The 22,721-nt window shown below is 37.0% G+C and overlaps 1 protein-coding gene across 1 annotated transcript; it reads left to right on the top strand.

Moving 5' to 3' along the window:
- The first annotated feature begins 356 nt into the window (after positions 1 to 356).
- CFAP300 (cilia and flagella associated protein 300) lies at positions 357 to 22,336 on the top strand. The gene is made up of 6 exons (XM_062020433.1): positions 357 to 476; positions 2,148 to 2,220; positions 7,750 to 7,916; positions 9,809 to 9,981; positions 15,976 to 16,042; positions 22,205 to 22,336. The coding sequence occupies exons 1-6, from the start codon at positions 357 to 359 to the stop codon at positions 22,334 to 22,336; spliced, it is 732 nt and encodes a 243-aa protein (XP_061876417.1).
- The last annotated feature ends 385 nt before the right edge of the window (positions 22,337 to 22,721 follow it).

The following is a 22,721-nucleotide window of genomic DNA, read 5'->3' on the forward strand; positions in this document are numbered from 1 at the left end:
GTGGGGAAGTGGCGGGCAGTGCTGAGGGCCGGGGTCGTCACCGCGCCCTCGGGGCTCTCCCTCTGGAGAGGCGGCGGGTCCATGGTCCGCCCCCTCTGCCCCTGTCCTGGTTAGAAGTCTCAGTATTTTTCGGGCACGTAAAATGCTTCTTATGACGTTTGTCCTTGTTCCAGAGTTAGCCAAGGTGTGTTTCAGCTTCCCAGCGTTGCTCTGATGCTGCTTGAGCAGCGGTTGTGCTTCCCCCACCCCTCCAAGGCGGCTCTAAGTGAGAATGGAAAAGAAGAACAAAGTGTAATTATTGGTCAGAATAGGGCTTTATGTGTACCTACACCAAAAAGAATGAATAAGTACCTAGTATGTCTGAAGAATGTTTAATCTTATTTTTTCATTTCAGGTCCATGCAAGGCAGGATCACAGCACAGGCATTCAGTTTTGACCAGCCATTTAAGCCTTATCAAAAGGATGAATTTGTTATGGTAGTTCTAAGTCCTTTCTATTTTAAGTTGACTTTTTTTTCCATGAAACTGGAAATTGGAAAATTGCATAATGATAAACGCTGTAGAAGTGTTAACATGCTATTCAACATCCCACTGTCTCCTTCAAAGTAGGTGATTTAGGTGTGGTGCTCAAGTGTTACTCTGTGGATTAACTGTATTGTCCAGTAAAAATATTTTAGTCTCTACTAGTGTTACTCCATTTTAAGAGAGAACAATTTAGTCATTCAAGATTCCCAAGAACAGATGGGAATCTGAACTGGACGCTGATCTTAACCACCACATTTAATGTTGGGAAGTCCACCCAGGGGGAAACTGTAAACAGTATAGATGTAGTTGGTACTCTTGCTCACAGCTATTACTGCTTTGTCACAGTAAATACACAGTGCAGTTAGACATGTATATGCACCATATATCTGAAAATACAAGATTTTAAATTTAATGGATACCATTGCTTTATAGAGCAAATTTGGAGTCTCAGCTTTTTGAGACTCGAGTCTCTTCCTGATTTTCTGCCCTCCAGTTTTCTTTTCTTGCAAAATCAAATCTGTTCATCTGTTTGCAGATAATAAGAATAAAAAAAATCTTTGGATTTAAAAACTGTGGTTTTTACATCTGTTGTTTTAAAAATAACTCTTTGATTTGTTGTTTGTCTACTTTATATTGTTATCCTGGATAGAGAATTCATCCTCTGTGTTTTTTAAAGAAATTCATGCAGAAATACACCAATATTTTATCTTCCACTGATGAACACTTTACATGACTGAAATTTACAAAATATGCATTTACCTCCTCAATGCTTGTCTCTTTTGAATTAAAAATGCAAGAATATCACTATGAAATTATGAGCTCTGAGTTGTTGTGAATTGATTGAGAACAAAGAGACTTTTACATTACATTATATAGTCTGATCTCTCTGTGTTCCTGAGAGGTGGTAAAAAGGTTTGGTGATGCAGAAACTGAAAACTCCATCCTTTTCTTAGAAACTTCTTCAATGTTTATTCACTCTGCTGCTGTGTATATACATGTATGATTTTTCTTAATTTGCTTACCCATCATTTACACTTGTCAGCTATCAACATTACTATGCATGTCTCCTTTTTTAATTGATAAATTAAATTGATTGATTATTTCAAATCTTACTGTGGAACATCTTCTCTATCCCTTCAGTAACTTAAGGATTTCTTCTGTATTTGTTTAATTAATTTTACGTGTCTCTATACTTCTCCAAGCTGTGAATCTATTTACAAAGTGTAAATTTTACAGTCACACATATCATTTCTATTTTTATTTCAGTGACATAGAATGCAGAGATAGAATTGTTTAATCTTTTTTTCTTTTTATTTTCTGTACCTCCAAGGCTTTCTTACAACCTTTTGCATGTCCTTAGACTAAAAGCACTTTACTGTAAAACCTTAATATTGCGTGTTTAAATGTGTATATGAAAATATCTGGAACATAAAAGACAGTGGCTGCACAAAGTTACAAAACTATGTATTTCATGGTTGATGTTAGTATCCAAACTGAAAGATCATTCAGAATCTACTTACTAATTAGATCCTTATAGTTTTCTTTGAAAGTATCCAGGGCAATATAAATGGTGATTTTATGTTTTGTTTTATTAACTTGTAATCTCTTATTTGAGTATTATAGGCATTTTTTAGTGATCAAAATGTGAGCTCCAGTTTAAAGCTGCTCTCAGCTTCAGGACAATGGACTACATTGGGTAAATTTAGAATAAATTAATCTTAAGAAGCCTGTGTTGTAACTATTTTCCTCTAATTTAACATTTTGTTATAATGGCAGTTTGTATATGTGTCTCTTCACCTTAAGAAAATTACTTCTTTTATTAAATAATAACCAAAGATTCTTACCTAATTTCTTACTAAATTGTCACATTTTACACTTTTTTTTTTTTAACTTGACCCCTGCATCAATCCACAAATCAGTCTACTAGAAATGTTTCTAAATGGGCTGTGGCATACATCCAATCAACCTGATCATGTATCTAGACATAATCAACTTAATTCGTTGTGAAATTATACTGCCACCTTATTCGGATAATACTTTTAGAAAGACACTCATCTATAGATGCAACCACCTTGTTTAGGAGGGTCAGAGATTATTACTGTTACAAATTAAAGTTGAAAGAGCAGAAGATTAGATAGAGCAGCCCCAAGCTTGTGTAAATACACTGTCTGCACAACAGAAGTGATCTGTGTGACAGCTTGCTCTAGTTGCAGTCAGGGCAGAAGTTTGACACTCCATTTGTTGCTATATCATTAGCTACTGAGAACACTTCATTATATCTGTAGATGGAGATGAGACAGTAAAGGAGAAAGACCAAAAGCAAGTAGCATATGATTTTATGGCACCACTTTGAAATTGGTTTTTTGATTATGTAAATGACACACAAAACTTAATGGAAATTGCATGTGATAATGTAATGGGATTTTATTTATAAGGTGAACTCTGAGATCACCAAAGTGATTTTCCTTAACAGGAATATTTTACAAGGGGGTAATGAGAAGTCCTCGGTTCTTTTGGTTTGTCTGCAAACACTTTACTGTGTGTAAATATTTAATGGAGCTTTGGGAATTTTCTAATTTTTTCATTTCAGCTCTCTGGAACTGACAGAGGTTTTCCCCACTATACCAAATGACAGTAGGCTTTGCCACCTTTTTGTCAGCGAAATCCATTTTCCAAACACTATCCAGCCGTTAAAACAATTGAAGTGTAGAAGATGGAAAAAAATATCTCAAGTTCCCCTTCAGGTTCTTCCTTTTGACTCTGGCAAGCAGAAAGAAAATAAATATATTTCAAACCATGGGTAAACCTTTGCCTGCTTTAGGCAAGAATTTTTTTAGGCTGTCTAGCCTGTGACTTGCCAGTCCCTGAAGTGAAGGTCAGTAGGTTACATACCTCATATTATGAGCAGAGAGTCATTTGCCAAGTATCCCAGCCTAACTCCTGATTCTGCTCAGTCTTCCTCAGCACAGAAGTAATGCATTTGGTTCTGAGGACTAGAAGGGGTCCCCTTCTAAATCCTGAACAGCTGGTATACCCCATTCGCTCTTAAAATTTCATCTTCCCATTCTTTGCCTATTTTTGGTGAGGAATGTTGGCACATTTTTCTAGGCTTAGTCTTCATGTGCATTTTTTGAAAATATAGTAAGAATTAGATGGGAGGAGTGGGAGGAGGTAAAAAGTCATCTTCTAGTGTTTTCTTCTTCAGACATGCCTCTACATTAATCCAAATATACCATTTACTTATCATTGTGGAGTAACTCTTCCAAAACAAGTTCCTATTCTTGAGAGAAAATACTAGAAATGGGTTTATTTTGCTTTTGATCAAAGTGAAGAAAATTACATAGTCTAGGTTGATTGAAATACTTTTTGAGGTATTCTTGCAAACAAAAATGTTAGGGTTTTTTTTTGCAAAGGGAAGGTATTTTGAATTCATAATATAAGTGGTCTTTAGATCAGTTCTCAGCAACCTCCCTCCTCCCCCCTGCCGTGTGCTTGGGCAGAAAGTATTTATCAACCCACAGAAAGATGTCAACATTACATAATGTATATAGTATTACTTTATGACAGGGTTGGGGTTTTTGTTCATAATTCTCCTGGCTTTTTCTAGGCTGTGGTCCTTTTTGCCTTCTTACTAAGTATTTATTTTCAATTCAGAGGGTGTGGTCTCCCTTTCATATTTCTCTCTACCACTTCTCTGTTACCCATCTATCTCCTTTTCCTACCGTCCATTCTAAAAGTTCTTTATTTTGTTTTTTTTTTTTGTTCTGTGTCTGATTTTTTATTTGTCTTGATTGCTTTTCATCCTCACCTCAATGTTATCAGATAGTAGTATGCTCAGTCTCCATTTGTTAGATCACAAGGTGGCATAAAACATGGGGTCCCCAAGGAATGCAACATGTACTTCTCAGCTTCTCCACATGTTGGGGTTCCTGGTAGTACATTGTCTCTGGCTTTAACATTACATGAAATATAATATTTTAAGTAAACAATACACAAGGATATTCTCTAGACTGCTCCACCTGGTCAGACATTATATATTACCTGTTCTCAGACCACGCTTTTTTGCCCATTGTAGTAGCAATATTTTTTCCTCTCTTCCTGGCTGCATGGCAGAGTACCTGATAGTTCCATCATATGTTTTAAGCTCTTCGCTTCATCTGTTACTCTTATATTTTTGAAATAGAAGCAGCAAACCAAGCAAATTTGATGCATACTAACTTGAGTATTTTATTTTTACGTAGCTGAAATGAAAAGTCAATAGTAGTTTTTCATTGGACACATTTCTGGCCTTGCACCTGTCAGCTGTCTTGAGGAGGCAGGACTGTATCTGCTTAAGCTCAATTACCACTTGAAAAGTTATCTTCAAAGGGATAGGGTTACTGTCTTTTTGTGTATATAAAAATGAGTATTTGCCTAAGAGATCCTTGAATTGTCATTTGAACTTGAAGCTCTGACAACTGCTATGTTTGGAATGGGGTTTTAAAATCTGGAAGATAATCTTAAATTAGCAATTTTTTAGATTACTGCTATAGATTATCATTTGCAAAACAAAAAAATATATGTTATTTGAACCTGTAAATCATCAGCCTGCCCTTTTCACTTGTGAAACACCATCTTTTTAGTACAGAGCACAGAACTTGCGTTATGCATGTTCTATATAAACTTTTATAAAGAATAAGTTGCAAGATGTTTCACTGAGGTAAAAATATTTTCTTAAACTTTGGAGGAATTCTAAATATACCTAATCTAGGCTTTGTTTGCTCTATACTAGATATGTAAAGTCTTCATTTAAATGTATATTGTGCGACCTGATCTAGGTGAACCTGCTTCTGCAGGGGGGTTGGACTAGATAATCTCTAAAGGTCCCTTCCAACCCCTACCATTCTATGATTCTATGACTTTATAGATATTCCAGAGCTAACTGTTACAAGAAGCATAATCTGCTTCAGTACTTCTCAGCTCTTTGTTTTCCAATTGCAGAGTTGTTGAGGCATTTCTTCTTCCTATTTTACTGCTTACTTTTACAGTATTATTAAAACTAGTCACTCCTTTCCAGGAAATTCTGAATCTCCAATTTCAAATCTCACCTCTCAAATGAAGAGTAGGAACTTCCAGTGTATTTAAGCTTTTCCATTTATAGTTTGGTTTTCTGAACTACTGAATAGATTACAAAGCTCTTGATTCTTTTTTTCCTAATGAAAGTTTTCATGAAAGTTGTTTCAGAGCAGAAGTATGCCTCCTTTGCTTCCCCGCCCCCAATGACATACTGACAGTTTGACGGCCTATAAATAGCTTAATCTTTTACAATTTGAGCTCAATAACTGGGAAAATATAAGATGTATCTTTTTTCTCCAGTCTTAACATCTGATTTTTATTAGTCTTGACTCAGTTTTTGATTCACAGGTCTTTACAAAATGATTTCTATGTTGGAAACTGATTTAGCTCTCATTAAAACTTATAAATAAAAAAAAAATCTATCCCTGGGAAAGGAAGATGGAGAACTGGAACTTAGAGGAGTCTGCACAATCAAGTGAATAAATAGAGAACTAACTAACTAAATAAATAAATAGTTTCTGTTTTCCTTAGATCATAAGTCATGGTTTTTTCTGACTTGTGATTTTGGTTACCTAATTTGATTTTGGTTTTTTGGGTTTTTTTTTATAGTCACTGTATGAACAGGTCATAATGAGAACGCCATAAACCTTTTTTCCCTTTAATAAAATGTACTCTTTTTCATAACCATATGTGGATGTGAAGCCAAGCAATAAAGGCAAAGCATTTCTGTATAGATGATTTTCTTTACATCACATTGGCCCATTAAAATATTGCTAGAATTTCATGCCAATGTTTTTAGCTTAAGTAGACATATTTTCAAGCCATCAGCTTGTAACTTCTCTCCAATTCCTTTCTTAGTATTGATCAAGTAGTTGGTACAGCTTACCTGGGTGTGGATACCAAAATGCCAATCCTACTTAACCTATCAGTAAATAATCTACATGTAATAATCTATGGGCAAAATCCCAAGGCTTTTTGGAAGCATAGGGTCAAGAGAAATTTTAGGTTATGCTATGCTAGGAAAGATCAGGATCAGAATTAAATGATAGGTGCTCTTGGAAGCGTGATGGTTCATACATCTCTTTTAGGCCTGTTTCTCTTCATGAAATACTGTCATCTAGAGTGAAATTTGGATATTTCCTAAATCTTTAGTGGTCCTTCAGGTCAGTTTGTCAAGATACCACTTAATTTTATCTTTAATTGTATAGTCAAAAGCCTTTTGATATTGTGATGTTGTTGACCAGTCTCCCATCAAAGGAACCTACAGAGGAGGAAAGATGAGAGTAAACTCATGGAAAGCTGAGATGCTATGAATATGCTTCCTTGTGCTTATGCTTCCCTGTGGTCTCCTCCCCTCTCCTGTTCTGAAGCACTTTAAAGGGTGTTCAGGAAGATTTGGAGAAAAGTGAAGAATATGTTCTAACATTTGATCTGAACACTTGGACTGTAGAGAGCAGATGGAAGTAGACCAAGTCCAAAGCTCCTTATACCTTAAGTCTAATGCAGTTTGAGATGCCATAATTTATCCAACACCATGCATACAAATGTGTAGATCTAACACTCTAGTAGTAGTAAAGCTTACGTAGCTACCAAATATTTTTTCAGAAAGTTCAGATACGGTTGGACTAGATGATCTCTAAAGGTCTCTTCCAACCCCTACCATTCTATGATTCTGATACTTAACAAACCAAAGGTTCATCAGGGCTGTGTTCATTTTGGTTTTCACTTTGTGGGATGCTGTTACCAACTATTGACTTTTGAACCTCATCACAACAAATTTGGTGTTTGTCCTCAGGTTTTCTATGGGTTAAGCTGTGGAATATGATTTTCTAAGGGTGTAATCTCATGTGATGTGGAGTTTGCATGATGTTTCACCTGCTACTTGTTTTGTTTGCTAGTATTGCTACCACATGAGCTGTAGTGGAAGGCAGTGTACAGATGAATTTAATGATCCCTTTATGTTTGTTTCTTTCTTAGCTTTCTTTGGGTTTGACAGACTGTGTGATTGAGTTATACTATGATTTATTTATTTTTTAAAGAGTATATCACTCATAACTATTTGGAGAAGTTGATTATTTCCCCACTGTATAGAATTATGAATTACTATATGGAAGTTCTCCTTTTTCTTTATTGCAAGAGACTTGGAGTAAAGCCTTTCTATGTATTCCAGGCTCCAAAGTGACGAAAGTTGAAGCTACAGTGGTACCATGTACACAGATTTCCATGTCGTTTTTTGATCGGCTGTACTCTGAAGGAGTCATTAGAGAAACTGGAGATATTGTGAAATGTTATGATGACTATTACGACGATATTCTCATCTCTGATGAGTTAAGGAAGGTCAGTATAGCAATGAAAAATTTCTTACCACTTTTCATACTCTATTAGCTACCATAAGGACACATATTTTCTGACAATACATCCTTTTAATAATAAAAATGTTCATCGATAGTCATGTGACAGAAATGACTGAGGCACTGCAGTGCTTGAATGTGTGAAAGCAATGGCTGTTTTTCAAGTGGGCTCTCTCTCCTTTTTATGTGAGACTACCTCCTACCCACCCTTGTCTCAGGTAGTCAGTAGTCCAGTAACACTGGAAAAGGACTAAATATAACTCCCGAAAGGTCTGCAAGGTAAAAATTATTTGTTATACTCCAGTGGAGATGTCAGGGAGTAGATTATTCTGAAAAACAATCTCTCTAACAGTGGCACCATCTTAATCAATGTATGTCTTCCTTGTAAGTGTTTCTTTTGACTTCATAAGCTAAACCTTTTTTTTTTTTAACTTAAAGTTTGTGTAGCATTAGCAAAACATAGTGTGGGAGAACAGGATTTTGCTCTTCCTTGTGTATATAATCAACATAAGTACTTAATAATTATAGAGTTGCACTCATTTGCACTTGGCCTGAAATACTGGTCTGTCCTGTAAAGTTCTGGGAAAAGGAGAGAACTCAAGCTCATGTTTGAATTTCAGATGTGGTTTGTAGCCTAGCAGTTCAAAATACTATGTATCTATTTATAAGTTGGGTACATGTGCATTTTTTTTCTGAAAATTAAGTACATTGGATATAGGAAAGTTTGAGGCAACATTTAAAATAAGAAATCATTGACGTTTCATTCTCTTTCCATTTTCCTTCCCTTGGAAGGATGTGTGTGTCTGCATTTGCAAGGTCAAGGATTCACATTTGTTTGAAATGAACATGATTCCTACTCATAAGACCTAAGAAGGTTTAATTAAGAGTCAAAATCTTCCAGGAACAATATCAAAACTTCAGAATAAATTAATCAGTGCCCTGGGACAGCAGACTGTAGAGGGCAGCAAGCTGTCTACCTCCTGGCCTCAGAGAATGACCCTCAGCTGCAAACCTCCATGTTTCCTTCCTACCTGCCACATCTTCTCTTGCTTCAACCAAGAAGGGGGTTGGGATATATATGAGGTAGCCAACAACAACACTTGCTGCCCTAATCCCTTTTTATTCAGCTTGTGTAGTGATGTTACAAAGAAGGCCCCAGAGTGGTAAGCTCATGTCTGGCTTTGACCAGTTTGCCTGGGTTGGCATCTGCAGTTGATGTGACTCAAACGTCTTGTAGCCATACAGACTTACAATTCCTGTCCACCCTTATAGAGCACAGTGTGGGGATGAATATTGCAAGTCCTCTGTGTTCACATACTAATGCAGCAAAAGGCAGGCATGATACATGGAGGCAGCTGGATAACATGTCGGTTTTTTCCAGGCTACAGATAAAAGCTCACTAGAGTTTGCAGTAAACAGGGATGTGAGTTTGAGTGATCTCCTCTGAGAAATCCTTAGAATTCCTTTAGAAATGTGAGATAAGTGTAAATTTGGAGTAAAAAAGCAAACGTAGGCAAAGTTACCAAAGACAAATTAATTGTCTGTGACTGATATACCAACTATAACTATTCTCCGATTATTGATTGTTTCATTACCCCGATGAGCAATTAACCAGGGAATAACATGACTCTTGAAAAATCTTCCCTTACGTCTTATAGGCACAAATCTGACAGATTCTGCTTTCTCTTTCCATCTATAAATTTTGAACGTAATTGCGTAATCGAAAGAAGGATTTAGAGAGAAGTATTTCTTTATTTCCATCCCTAGCTCTTATATTTTTAATGGATGTAAACTCTGTGTGACATACAGCAAAGTAGTTACGTGGTATATAAACTTAATCTCAGATAAGTTTGACTTTGTATTTTCTTGGTCCACAAGGTCTTGCTTCTGGAAGATTCAGACTATTATGACTTATTCAGTCAATTGGATCGCAAGGAATTTCTGTTCTGTCTTTTTAAGCATCTTTGCATTGGAGGAACACTTTGCCAGTTTGAAGATGTAATTGGCCCATACTTAGAAACCACAAAAGCTTTATATAAAGACTTGGTAAGGTAAGTGTATAGGTACTTTGTGTCCTTTTCTGTAAATTGATCGTGCATTGCTGTGTCAAAAATGTGGCTGTTATTTAATCAATCTGTGCTCTTCTTTATCTTCAACTATCAAAATACCACATAAGAGTGGCAGTAGTTCAATGGCAAAATAGATGCAATCTTAGTGACATCTATCCCACATAAAACTTTTTTTTATATTACATATATGGACATTGATGCTTTAGAATTCACTCTCATTTTAAACATTTTTGTTTCTGTAATTGTTTACTGAAAACATGGCATGGGACTGGAACCAGATTGTGTTCCCACTGTCATAGATAAAATATCAACAATGAAGTCTTGGATGTATAGTCTTAGGACTGCTTTCATGCTGCTTTTGGCTTAGGATTTAAAAATTGAAATACTTTAATTGAAATTTTAAGTTCTTTATATTTTTTATTCCAACTGATTATTATTAGTATTTTTAAATACAGTTGAATTTTGTAATTCTGAATTCCACAAAGATGCTTCTTGCAGTGTAAAACTAAGAGTGACAGAATCTGGCTGTTAATATGACCCAATGTACTAACACACGTTTTTAGCCAGGTCTAGTGTATGGAATTGTTTGGACTTTTATGTGAGGGTTTGGGGTTTTTTTTCTTTATATTCGAGGTGATTGATCAGAGGTTCACACTCAGAAAAGGCAATTTTTTGCCCCATTTCAATATATCTATATACTGACTTCTCCAATTGATAAAAATGTCTTATTTCCTTATTATTCAGAAATGGAATGTAGTTATCAGTTATGCAAAGACTCATTCCTCACTAAGCTAGTGGGAAATCAAGATCATAAATCATATTACTAACCTGTTATGTTATATTATACTTTGCCATTCATAATAAGGATTTGTGGGATAGCATAAAGAACAATATTGACCTGAACAATGAAAAACAATTGCAATCCTCTGAAATAAGAGATAGTACAAGAGCTCTGATAAGATTCTATGTAATGCACTACAACATACACTACAAAGGCTTCAAGTTGCTTGAAGTAGGAATTGATATTTTTCTTCCTTCTCAGCTCTATTTAGAATGGTGTGATGATCAATTGTTATTTTGTTTCCTATTTCAGGATTATATCCAAGCATATTAAGAAAAAATAATTTAAGACTTTTCCATAATTCAATCTGTTCTTAAAATGTCTTTGGATAAACTTAAGGGTAGAATTTATATGTCTGAACAATGATACAGTGCAAGCATTAGGCATAGTGATTATTAGTCACCTGAACAGTTCTTTTACTTTTTCTTTTACTTCTTTTACTTTCCTGTTTCCAAGACCATCTGAAATAAATGATTAAAGGATCAGTAGTACAGTTGATACTTTTAGAGATATCAGTGAAACAGAGAAATTGAGCATTAGCAATATTCCAAGAAGATTTGTTAGAAGTAATGAATTTAGATTGCTGCATGTATTAATTTTAATACAATTAGTCACCAGAGCTTTCCTATTAGTGTACTTATTTTTTTGTATTTTCAAATAAGACATCAATAGAAATCAAATGAGCTCTTCAGAAATACACAATATGACAAAAGGATCCATCAGTGTTGCAGCTCTGCCCTTCATTTTCTTTTAAACTGTTCACTCTGTTCTTGAAACAAACTGTACTCCTTGCCCTTAGTTGACTCTGCATTGACTAAAGCTGTTTCTTCTCTTGTGGTGTTGAATTGACCCAGGACAAAGCACAAATCCAATCAGTTCCTTCACTTTATTGCCTCTCTTTGCTGTTGTTTTCTCCTAAACGTGTTCAAATTTTTTTCTAAGCCACTCCTATTCTTTAGCTTCCTTAAAACTTTTCCCCTTCTTTTTCCTTTTCTGCAGTAAAATTCAATAAGTATGTCAAGTAGTTCTTGTTATCGTCTGTACCTTCAACATTTTCCCTGTTGGCCTTGTATATATTTTTGTGATTCTTCTCTTGGGTGGTCCTTCTGTCCTTTACACAATACCACGAGAAAACCTTTCAAGAACCTTTGGGGTTTTTTTTCTGTTTGGGTTAGGTTTTTTTTTCCAATGGGCACTTTGCTTTCTATCCTCCAAAGCTTTGGCATACATCTACTCAGCTCAGGTGGCACAACTGATCTTCAATATTTATCAACAATGTGTCCTTCCATTTCTGTGCCTATAAATGTCTGCTGTTTTCCCACTGCCAGTGGAGCTGGTTTTAACATTGACTAGCAGTTTAAAAAGAAATTCACAATTTAACTAAATCTTTTATCTTGCTCCTTTCATACAAAGTTCTCTGTCAGCCCCATGAGAAAAGCTTTTGATCTGAACATTTCAGGCTTTCCCTCCCTCTCCACAACCATGGTTGTCTCCTGCTTTGTCTCATTTCCCCCTACCCCCAGTTTATCCAAAATGATGTTGCTATTTTGTTACTACCATCTTAAGGGAGAAAAAGGCAGTGAAAGGATAAGCAATGAAGCTCTGAAGAGGGTCACTCATGCCACAGTCTTGACTTAATTTCTCTTTTCTAGTCCCTGCTTTGCACAGTTTTACTTACTTCATTTTTGCACAAATTACACTAGAAAATAAAGCAATGACTATAACTTTATTGTGGCCTCTTATTTTCAGTAAACAATTGCTAATGAGAGTAGTGGTCACTGAAATTCCGTTTACCAAACAGGTCACCTTTGAATTCCTGTTGGATACCAGCTATTGCTGGTATTCTTCTTTTCTAGACTGCTGTCCTCTGGTTTATTTTCATCTTGGATTACAGTCACATTGGATACTTTCTACTCTTTGTGAAGGGATATTAAAAACTTTTTGTGGTATTAAAAAGTTGTGTAAACTGTACTCTCTTCAGCTTTGTTTGTTATGTCTTGGGGGCTCAGAAGTCTTGGAGAGAAACAAATTAACAGTACAATAATTATTAGCTGCTAGTTCATGTGCATTGAAAAATTGTCCCCCACAGATGAACTTAGTCTGATGATATGCTTTATAGAGGTATAAACCACCACTCTTTGGTCCTGAAACAGTTTTTGCCATGAAAAAAGAACCTTGGCACTACAGGCATGAAGACCTCCACAAAAGAGTCTTTAGTGCTGGGAGTGGCAAACCTATTACAAGCTTCTCCGTACTTCTCTTTCTTACAGCTTTTCTTCTGGTGTGAGTTCTAAATCCAAGGCACTAGCATTCAAAATCATGTCAAGAGGTTTGAGATTTCATTTTAGAAAAGCATTTCTATGTGTTTTGCTTTATTATGAGATAATGCAATAGTATTTTGGAATTAACCTCTCTAGACATTTAACAAGCACAGCTAAGGACTTCCAAATACAACTATTAAATGGCAGACATTTTCTCCTTTGTAAAAAGAGTAATAATTACTTCCTAAGGAATTAATGCACAACTTGTCATCTGTTACTAATCCAGTAGTAATTAGTCTGTGACCAGTCAAATCCACCTAAAATGTTAAATGTTGAGCCCTGTATAACCTAAGTTATTTTTAAATCCTTGTTATAGTATTTTTTGTTTACTTAAAGAATACATTTACACAACAAAAACTTGTTAATTAAAATGTGTTCTGTGAATCTCTGTTGATGATAAATCTTGTCTTCTATACTTAACCACTGATTTTTCTAACAATGTGACAACTGCTGTAGTGCCTTGTAATTGTTCTTTACTCCTTCCTTCTGTACCATCTCCATACCTTTTCTCCCATAATAAATGAAAGCATTGAGTTGTTTCTTTGATGTTTGGAAAGCCTAATAAAATATTGCCAGTAAGACTAGAATGGAAATAGAATCCAAAGTGAATTGATAAGGAAATTTGCTCTTCATAAAAAAAAAGAACAGATGCACATTAAAATGATGAAGTGACTACTATGTTCAATGAGTAGTTTAGAATTTAACAATTTGAAGGAACAAAAAGGGGTATTAAGAATATTTTAAAGGAAATACTATCCTCTTCAAGAAGACAAGGTACTTTTATTTATAACCTTTTTGGAAAAAAAACCCAAAACTACAGCAAATGAGCTTGTCAAAGGCAACTTCCTGGTTTCTCTCAAGTCGGCAAGGGAAGAATCTTACCTGATTTTGGAAGATATATTCTTTCACCTGAAAAAATAACCAAAGTGCTAGAAATAAACACTCTAAAAATGACTTACAAGAAGATAACCACAAGGGGAACATTTCTTAAGTGCGGTGATATATGGTAGAAAAATTCCTACCCTACTAAGCATTTGTACCTTGTTTTGAATCTTGTCACCCTTCCATCAGAGATGGTTGAACAGTTTCTGAAGTGCTGCAATTTACAGCCAGGTACATCAACATAAACTTACAGCCATGTCAGTTTACCTTAATATGCTGTTTTGTAAACTGCAGTGGTTCAGAAGCTGAGTCATGAACCAGCTGAGTCATCCTACTGCTAGGGAAGCAGTAGAGGAGTGGTAGGACAGACAGCTGGGGCAAGTACCAGTTTCAGCAATGCCATCTTCATCCACTGTTGAGTACATCAACCTATCAGTCGCAATAAAACATTCTGAGAAAGCCTTGTTACTGACTCACCACAGGAAAGATCAACTTCACAGTTACAGGCTTAATTCATACATGACCGTGTCATTACTATACAGACAAAATCAGTTAATCAGAAAGCCAGTTTCTTTTATTGGTTGGAGAGATTGAATCAACAAAGATGATATTGGCTGATTTGGGGTTTGTTCTTAGAAAAAGCAGCTTTGTGAAAGCAGGGGTAAGGGGACTGCTGTCACAGCCAGCAGTGTACAACTGGGCTGGGTTTCACACATGTCCTCCAGCAGATTGGGTGTTTTCGGACCTTTCCCAGTTTATGGCAGGCAGGTTTTGAGCTGTGCAGTTCTTGAAACTATGAAATTTATGTGGCTCCACTGCTCCACAGTGAGCTCATATAAATAAGAACCTACAAAATTAGATAAATGATTAGATGTTACATGATCTAATTTATGAAGAAATGTAAGCATCAGTTAAAGCAGATCTGAGGAAAAAATGATACATTAAAAAATACTACCGTTTAAAATATGTTGAGATACCTGGATGCTTTGGAATACCATCTTACTGTTACTAGTAATTGTGACTGAAGAAATGGCAGGCTTCCCAACAAATACAGAAATATAAAAATTCAGAACTAATACCATCCTAAGATGCATAAGTGTCTATATATACAACATTCCAAAGGAGGAAAAATTAACCTAAGTTATCCCAGAATCATAGAATGGTAGGGTTGGAAGGGACCTTTAGAGATCATCTAGCCCAACCCTCCTGCTCAAGCAGCTCCACCTAGATCAGGTCATACAGGAACATGTCCAGGTGGGTTTTGAAACCTCCAGAAAAGGAGCCTCCACACCCTCCGTGGGCAGCCTGTGCCAGGGCTCCCCCACCTCAACAGTAAAATATTTTCTCCTTCCATTTAAATAGAAGTTTTTCTGTTCCAGCTTCCTTCCACTACCCCTTGTCCTGTCACTGGACACAATAGAAAAAGAGTGATGCGCCCCAACTCCCTGACACCCAATATATCAATTAGAAATGAGTTAAAGTCTGCATTTCTTCACCAGTACTGCTGCTACTTCTTGCAGTCTCTAATAAAATGCAGTTCACTTTACAGGTTTTTTTTTCTCAGAGGATATGTGAAAATATTTTTACAAAGTGTTTAGCTGAATAATTCCTCATAGCTATCAAAATGCAAACTTTATATTGGAGACATCTAGGCCTGGGTAATAGTGTTGTGATTTAGTAGCCGAAAACACTGAAACCAACTTGCATGACTGGATGCATTCAATATTTTTAAGTAAAATATCATAATATCCACATTATCTAACAATGGTCAAGATATCTTTTCATAGATAGTGTGACCTTAGTTGAATTTTAACTATTAGTTTGAACTTGATCAAATTTGAGTGAGAACACAGTGGACATGTTAAAAATGAAGGATTCTAATAATCGGTGCTTACTGGAGATATTAAGTTATATTATTCCCCTGTATTTCAGTGTTCAAAGGAATCCTGACACAAAAGAAATATGTATTATTTCTACAGTCTTCAGAGTGTCTGCATATGTAAGTATTAATAATTTTTGCTACAGGATTTTACTAGAAGTAACATGCATAACATAATGAATTAACATTTATACAAAGAAACAACGTGGCTTCACCAAGGGGAAATCCTGTTTGACCAAGCTGATATCCTTCTATCAGTGCATAACCGGCTGGCTAGATGAGGGGAGAGCAGCAGATGTCATCTACCTTGACTTCAACAAGGCTTTTGACACTGTCTCCCATAACATCCTCATCAGAAAGCTCAGGCAGTGGGGCTTGGATGAGTGGATAGCGAGGTGGATTGAGAGCTGGCTGAATGACAGAGCCCAGAGGGTGGTGATCAATGGCACAGAGTCGAGTTGGAGGCCTGTGGCCAGTGGAGTTCCACAGGGATCGATTCTGGAGCCAGTCTTGTTCAACATCTTCATCAATGACCTGGATGAGGGGACAGAGTGTACCCTCAGCAAGTTCCCTGATGACACCAAACTGGGAGGACTGGCTGATTCCCCAGAAGGCTGTGCAGCCATTCATCAGGATCTTGACTAGCTTGAGAGTTGGGCAGAGAGGAATCTCATGAGGTTCAACAAGGACAAGTGCAGAGTTCTGCATCTGGGAAGGAACAACCCCCTGCACTAGTACAGGCTGGGGGTCGAACTGCTGAAGAGCAGCTCTGCAGAGAGAGACCTGGGAGTCCTGATTGATAATAAACTAACCATGAGCCAGCAATGTGCCCTCATAGCCAAGAAGGCCCATGGCATCCTGGGATGCATCAAGAAGAGTGTGGCCAGCAGGTCGTGGGAGGTTCTCCCCCTCTCCTCTGCCCTGGTGAGGCCTCATCTGGAGTATTGTGTCCAGTTCTGGGCTCCTCAGCTCAAGAGGGACAAGGAAGTGCTGGAGAGAGTGCAGCACAGGGCCACCATGATGATCAGGGGACTGAAACATCTTTCATATGAGGAAAGACTGCGGGAACTGGGGCTGTTTAGTCTGGAAGAGATTGAGGAGAGATCTTATTAACATTTACAAATATCTAAAGGGTGGATGTCAGGAGGTTGGGACATCCCTCTTTTCTATAGTAGATAGTAACAGGACAAGGGGTAATGGGATGAAGCTGGAACACAAAAAGTTCCACTTAAACATAAGAAAAAACTATTTCAGTGTGAGGGTGATGAAGCCCTGGCACAGGCTGCCCAGAGGGGCTGTGGGGTCTCCTTCCTTGGAGGTCTTCAAGACCCGCCTGGACATGTTCCTATGCGACCTGATCTAGGTGAACCTGCTTCTGCAGGGGAGGGGGTTGGACTAGATGATCTCTAAAGGTCCCTTCCAACCCCTACCATTCTATGATTCCATTTAAACAGGTTTTTTTTTCCACAGTTGCTATTTTTTTATTCTTGAACTCCTTCTCTGATCTCATCCTGCCTCCTTGTCCTCTTGACTAACTCTTCAGCAATAACCACCAACTAAAGTTTTATTTTTCAGCTCACAGATTATTGGATTACACTTCAAGTCAGAATAGTCATCCAGAAACTAGTTTATGAAAAAAAAAGTCTGAGTAATTATCTTTAAGTCTGAGTAATTTTGATTTCAGATCTGGTGAGATAGCAGTAATGATTAAGAATCCCCTTTTGCTTTTGTCTAGTTCTATATCTGGAAATGTTGCTAGAGCTTTCTGAATAGTTTTTATCACATCTGTTTTTGTGAAGAGTGTGAGGAAATGTACTACAGAAAAAGGTTGAGAGGGTGAGGTGACTTGGCAGTCACCTCACCTCTTTTCCCCTCCCTTGTCAAGTCTCATTCCTATCTGTTTCTCTTGCAATATCATACATTTACCATCAAGATAAGTTTGAGAACTGGCTGCATGTTTACTAGATTCAGCATATCTGTCATTTAATAGAGTGGGATGGACTACTCCAAATTCTTCTTGAGTAACCAGAATATGTAGTAATTAAATGTCAGATAATGTACCCGCTTTCAAAAGAACCAACTGATGTCATTCCAGGCTACACAAACTTCCCTGTAAGTTGCCAGTAGTCCAGTTGTTCATCTGTAGGTCATCATCTTTTGAGCACTATGTGTAAAAAGCTTTTGAAAGGCATTTTTAAAGCTTTGACACCTTTTATGGATGTATCAAAAATTTCCTTTTTACTAGGCTGCAGACTATAGTAAAAATAAAACAGCAAAACCTTAAGTTCTTCTATTATTACTGTACCCTGATAAGTTTATGTTCTGCTATTATTACTGTTTCCTTCCCATCTCTGAATCAAATGCATTGATGTGAACTTTGCAGATTTCTACAGTTAGCTTGGTGCATGATATTTAAGAGATCCCCTGATGTCTTTGCCATACATGGAATACTATGATTATTTAAGAAAAGAAAAAGGGGAAGGGAAGGGAAGGGAAGGGAAGGGAAGGGAAGGGAAGGGAAGGGAAGGGAAGGGAAGGGAAGGGAAGGGAAGGGAAGGGAAGGGAAAATGAAAGGAAAATGGAAAGGAAAGGAAAGGAAAGGAAAGGAAAGGAAAGGAAAGGAAAGGAAAGGAAAGGAAAGGAAGGGAAGGGAAGGGAAGGGAAGGGAAGGGAAGGGAAGGGAAGGGAAGGGAAGGGAAGGGAAGGGAAGGGAAGGGAAGGGAAGGGAAGGGAAGGGAAGGGAAGGGAAGGGAAGGGAAGGGAAGGGAAGGGAAGGGAAGGGAAGGGAAGGGAAGGGAAGGGAAGGGAAGGGAAGGGAAGGGGAAAAGAGAAGAGAAGAGAAGAGAAGAGAAGAGAAGAGAAGAGAAGAGAAGAGAAGAGAAGAGAAGAGAAGAGAAGAGAAGAGAAGAGAAGAGAAGAGAGAAGAGAAGAGAAGAGAAGAGAAGAGAAGAGAAGAGAAGAAAAAGAAAAGAGAAAAAAGAAAAGAAAAGAAAAGAAAAGAAAAGAAAAGAAAAGAAAAGAAAAGAAAAGAAAAGAAAAGAAAAGAAAAGAAAAGAAAAGAAAAGAAAAGAAAAGAAAAGAAAAGAAAAGAAAAGAAAAGAAAAGAAAAGAAAAGAAAAGAGAAAAGAAAAGGAAAAGAAAAGAGCTTTGGCAACATTTTGAAAACAAACAAGTGGAAACTGGGCTTTACCGCGTTACCATTGGAATATTTGTGAGGTGAAGGAGAATTCTGAAATTCTGTTTTCCATTACAGAATATCCTGAAGAATTTTCTCCCGGAACAGAGAAAGGCTTAAGTGGCTATGTCTAGAGAGTTTGATGGCTCTGTGGGTCAAAACTCTTTAAACTCTACTTGGAAATTACAGGAAGGGCATGTCCTGGGGCACAAATATCTTCTGTTTGTGGTGAAAAGTTCCTTTCAAGGAGATAACTACATTTCTTCAGTGATTTTGTTTCTGAGTTCATTTGGTAAAAAACAGTAGAGTCAGTTCTCATAATCTTAATGCTAAGCTTATGATTTTTAGGCCACGTATTCTTGGCTTTTATCTGAAAGAATTGGACATACCCTCTTAATCTGATATAAACTAAAAAATGCTGTTCTGGTAGAAGTGAAATGAATAGCAGCTGAGAGGCTAGAAGAACATACATTATTGTAAGCTAGATTAATAAATGGACAAATAAATATACTTGTATATTTGCGTAAGTACAAATAGAATAAGGAATTAATAACTTTATGTAACACCATCCTGACACCATCTCTTCCTTTTTAATTTTTTTAAGCTGTGGTTAAGAAGCCCTTGTTTTGGAAACAATATCTAAAAAAGCACAGTGTTAGAGATGTAAATATTTCAAGGTACTAAAGTGTACTTATAAATGTCTGTAGATCTGTTGAGCATTGAAACTTGATAATAATTTTAAATTGTGTGCCCAAGTATTCTGTTGAACTCCAAACACCCTTGAGAGCTTTGGGGCTTGCATATAATGAAATGTTGTCACAGCTCAAGTATTTGGACGCCAACTGGTATTTTAAACTTTCTTTACCTGACCCTGAACTATGTCAGTGTTGGAAATCAGTGTAGTGCAGAGTTTATGCAGAAAGTATTTTTTAAAAACATGTTGACTAAATGGTGCAGTTTTGAGATGTTCAGCAGCATATTTCTGAGTTATGCTGTGCATTTTGCTATGCAAATCATCAGATCATCAGCTCAATATCTGTGTTCCTACAAAGGAAAAAATAAAGGATCCTACTCTTAGCATCAGTGAATCAATTATTACACCCCCTGCATGTCTCAACCAAAGTCTACACTGCAGATGGAATTGGTATGATTCTTAATCTGTGTACATGCACCCTCTTGCAAACAGATAAGACCGTGAAAATTCCAGTATTCCTCCAGTATTATAGGGGGTTTATGACCTCTTCTACCAATTAAAATAAGAACGCTTTTCATTTAATTAGATTGTATTTGTTATTTTCTTTATAGCAGGTTTGGTATATTCTGAAGTTTCTTGAAATGCCTCATCCCCAGAACTTAAGTCAGTTTTGCTCTTGTGTTGTTGAACAGACTTTTAGTGTGCTATACTGCCTTTAAACAGTCAAAACCTGAACTGCCGACTATTGATTCCAAAGGACTGCAGAAGTGAGATCTTGAGTAGTGATGGGAAAAAAGTTGAATTAGTAATCATGTCTTCATGTGGGTCTTCTTTCACTTTTTGTTTCATGCATGAGCTTAGATTATTTTTTGATCAAACTCCAAACGCATTGTGATGATGTGTACTGTAAAATCTCAATGCTTGTTCTCCTGACTGCAGTTGAGAATCCAGTGTTTGATACACATATATCCCTAAAAAACACCTGAAGAGAGCTACGCATCTTAATATTGGAGCTATAGAGCTTGTGTTCTGCATTGCTTAAAAATAGAATGCTATTTTTAGCTTGCAGCATTTGACTCCCATCAGAAGATGCTGTGAATAAACATTACCAAATCTCTACCTGTCTTAAACACTGCTTTTATGGTGTTGCTTATCTTCATGTAAGATTTATGGTCTTGAATAATCCCCCAAAGGAAGACATCAGAACATATAGTAGGGGATTCATCCGCTTTGAAATAACAGGAGAGAAAAGGTGGTGCCAGTAACAGCTGGTGGATAAAATTCACAGAAACTGGAGCAGAAATTGGAACCCAAGACCATTCCCTTCTAAGCTGACTGCCTTAACCACTAAGAGAGGTTACAATTTTCATATTTCTTTGGTTGAAAAAAGGAGGAATTATTTTATGCAAAGGAAGACAGTTTCAACAAAAGAATGCAGGAGATGTGCCTCTAATGTGAAATAGTCTGCAGTCCGGGAGTTTAATGTTTTCCTGGAGAAAATGGACAATATGTGCAATATTGCAATTTCCTTCAGACGAAAAAAGTGAAAGAGAACCTGCATCTCTTCAGCTGTAGTATAGATATTGGGGAGCAGGAGGAAACAGTTAAAAGAAAGGAGGTGTCAGCTGCATGTTTGTTGACCTTTTTATGTTCAATTATCAGACTGAATGAATTAAAAAAAGTCAACCCTCCAAAAATCTAGCTCTGGAACTTTATGGGGTTTGAAGTACATGACAAGGTGTCCTGCCCTGTCAAGGCTAAAGCTTTTATTGACATAGGCAGATGTAGGATGTTAAATCAAAGAGCCCAGTTCCTGTGTTGTCAGCTGAAGGTGTTTTTTTCAAACTGGGGATTTTGAAGCTAGGTGCATAGATTCCCTTCATCCTCTGAGGACTGGCACACAAAATGTTTACAGTAACAGTTGAAAGTTGTTAATTGGAGCCATAGTGAGAGCTTTCCTTAAATTCAAATTATTTTAAACCAAACAGATGCATTAGCAAATGCCAAGAGAAAAAAGAATCGCTGATAGGACAGCTTTATGTATTAATATAGAGCCCCTAAGGCTTTTTTTTTCTGTTGCAAAGGAAATGCGATTGGAACATTGTATGTTTAATCATCTGTATTTTAGGCTCTAATTGTGTAAACACATACTTGCATGTTTGATTTTACATTTCACATTAATATTATGTCAAGGTTATTTGAACTATTCAGACACAATTAATGTGCATTTTGTAGTGCTGGGATCATCATGGAGACATAATGCTGCTTTAAGAAACTATGGTGTGTTTAGTCTATTTTGCCATGAAATAAACTGATACAGTTGGAACAAAACAATACATTTCATTCAGATGCCATGAATTCTCTCATAGGTATCCATGTTGTTGCTAACACTTATTTTTTTACTTTCTCTAAGGATGACAACGGACTGTGTTACCCATCAAGCTTAAGCCACGAACAGACTTTTGCCTACTTGGTTGTGGATCCCTGCAAGCGACATGTGCACGTTCTGTATCACTGTTTTGGTGGAAGCTCATTTACTAACTAGTTATAAGCCTGGCCCTCCTCCAGTTTGATGATGGCAGTGGCCTGCTCTCTGTGTGAATTCAGGTAGAAATTGCCTGTTTTTCTTGTGAGGAGAGATGTGCTCCTTGATTACACATTCTGGATGGCCACGTGTTCATGTTACTATGTGGTTAGTGACAAAAGCTTTTCCGTATTTTAAAAGGCATACATCTTGAAGCTGTTTTCTTGGCACTTTTGTCCTGCCTTTCCTCCCACGTTTTATCAAATAAAAGAGGTATCCCTAGATGTCCTGTCTCTGTGAACGGTAGTTCCACGACGCTTAAATGCAGGGGAGGCTCTGAAGTCACTGAAATGTCTGCAGAATGGGCAGAAAGTGCGTCAGACAGCCCGGCCCGTGCCGACCTCTC

The sequence above is a fragment of the Colius striatus genome, chromosome 1 (genome assembly GCF_028858725.1).
Source record: "Colius striatus isolate bColStr4 chromosome 1, bColStr4.1.hap1, whole genome shotgun sequence".
Taxonomy (NCBI): Eukaryota; Metazoa; Chordata; class Aves; order Coliiformes; family Coliidae; genus Colius; species Colius striatus.

Excerpts from the sequence above, each read along its gene's own strand:
- CFAP300 (XM_062020433.1), top strand. The coding sequence starts at position 357 with ATGTCTGAAGAATGTTTAATCTTATTTTTTCATTTCAGGTCCATGCAA. Across the intron at positions 477-2,147 it reads AAAAGGATGAATTTGTTATG|GCATTTTTTAGTGATCAAAA; the intron begins GTAGTTCTAAGT and ends TGAGTATTATAG. Across the intron at positions 16,043-22,204 it reads TCTTCAGAGTGTCTGCATAT|GATGACAACGGACTGTGTTA; the intron begins GTAAGTATTAAT and ends ACTTTCTCTAAG.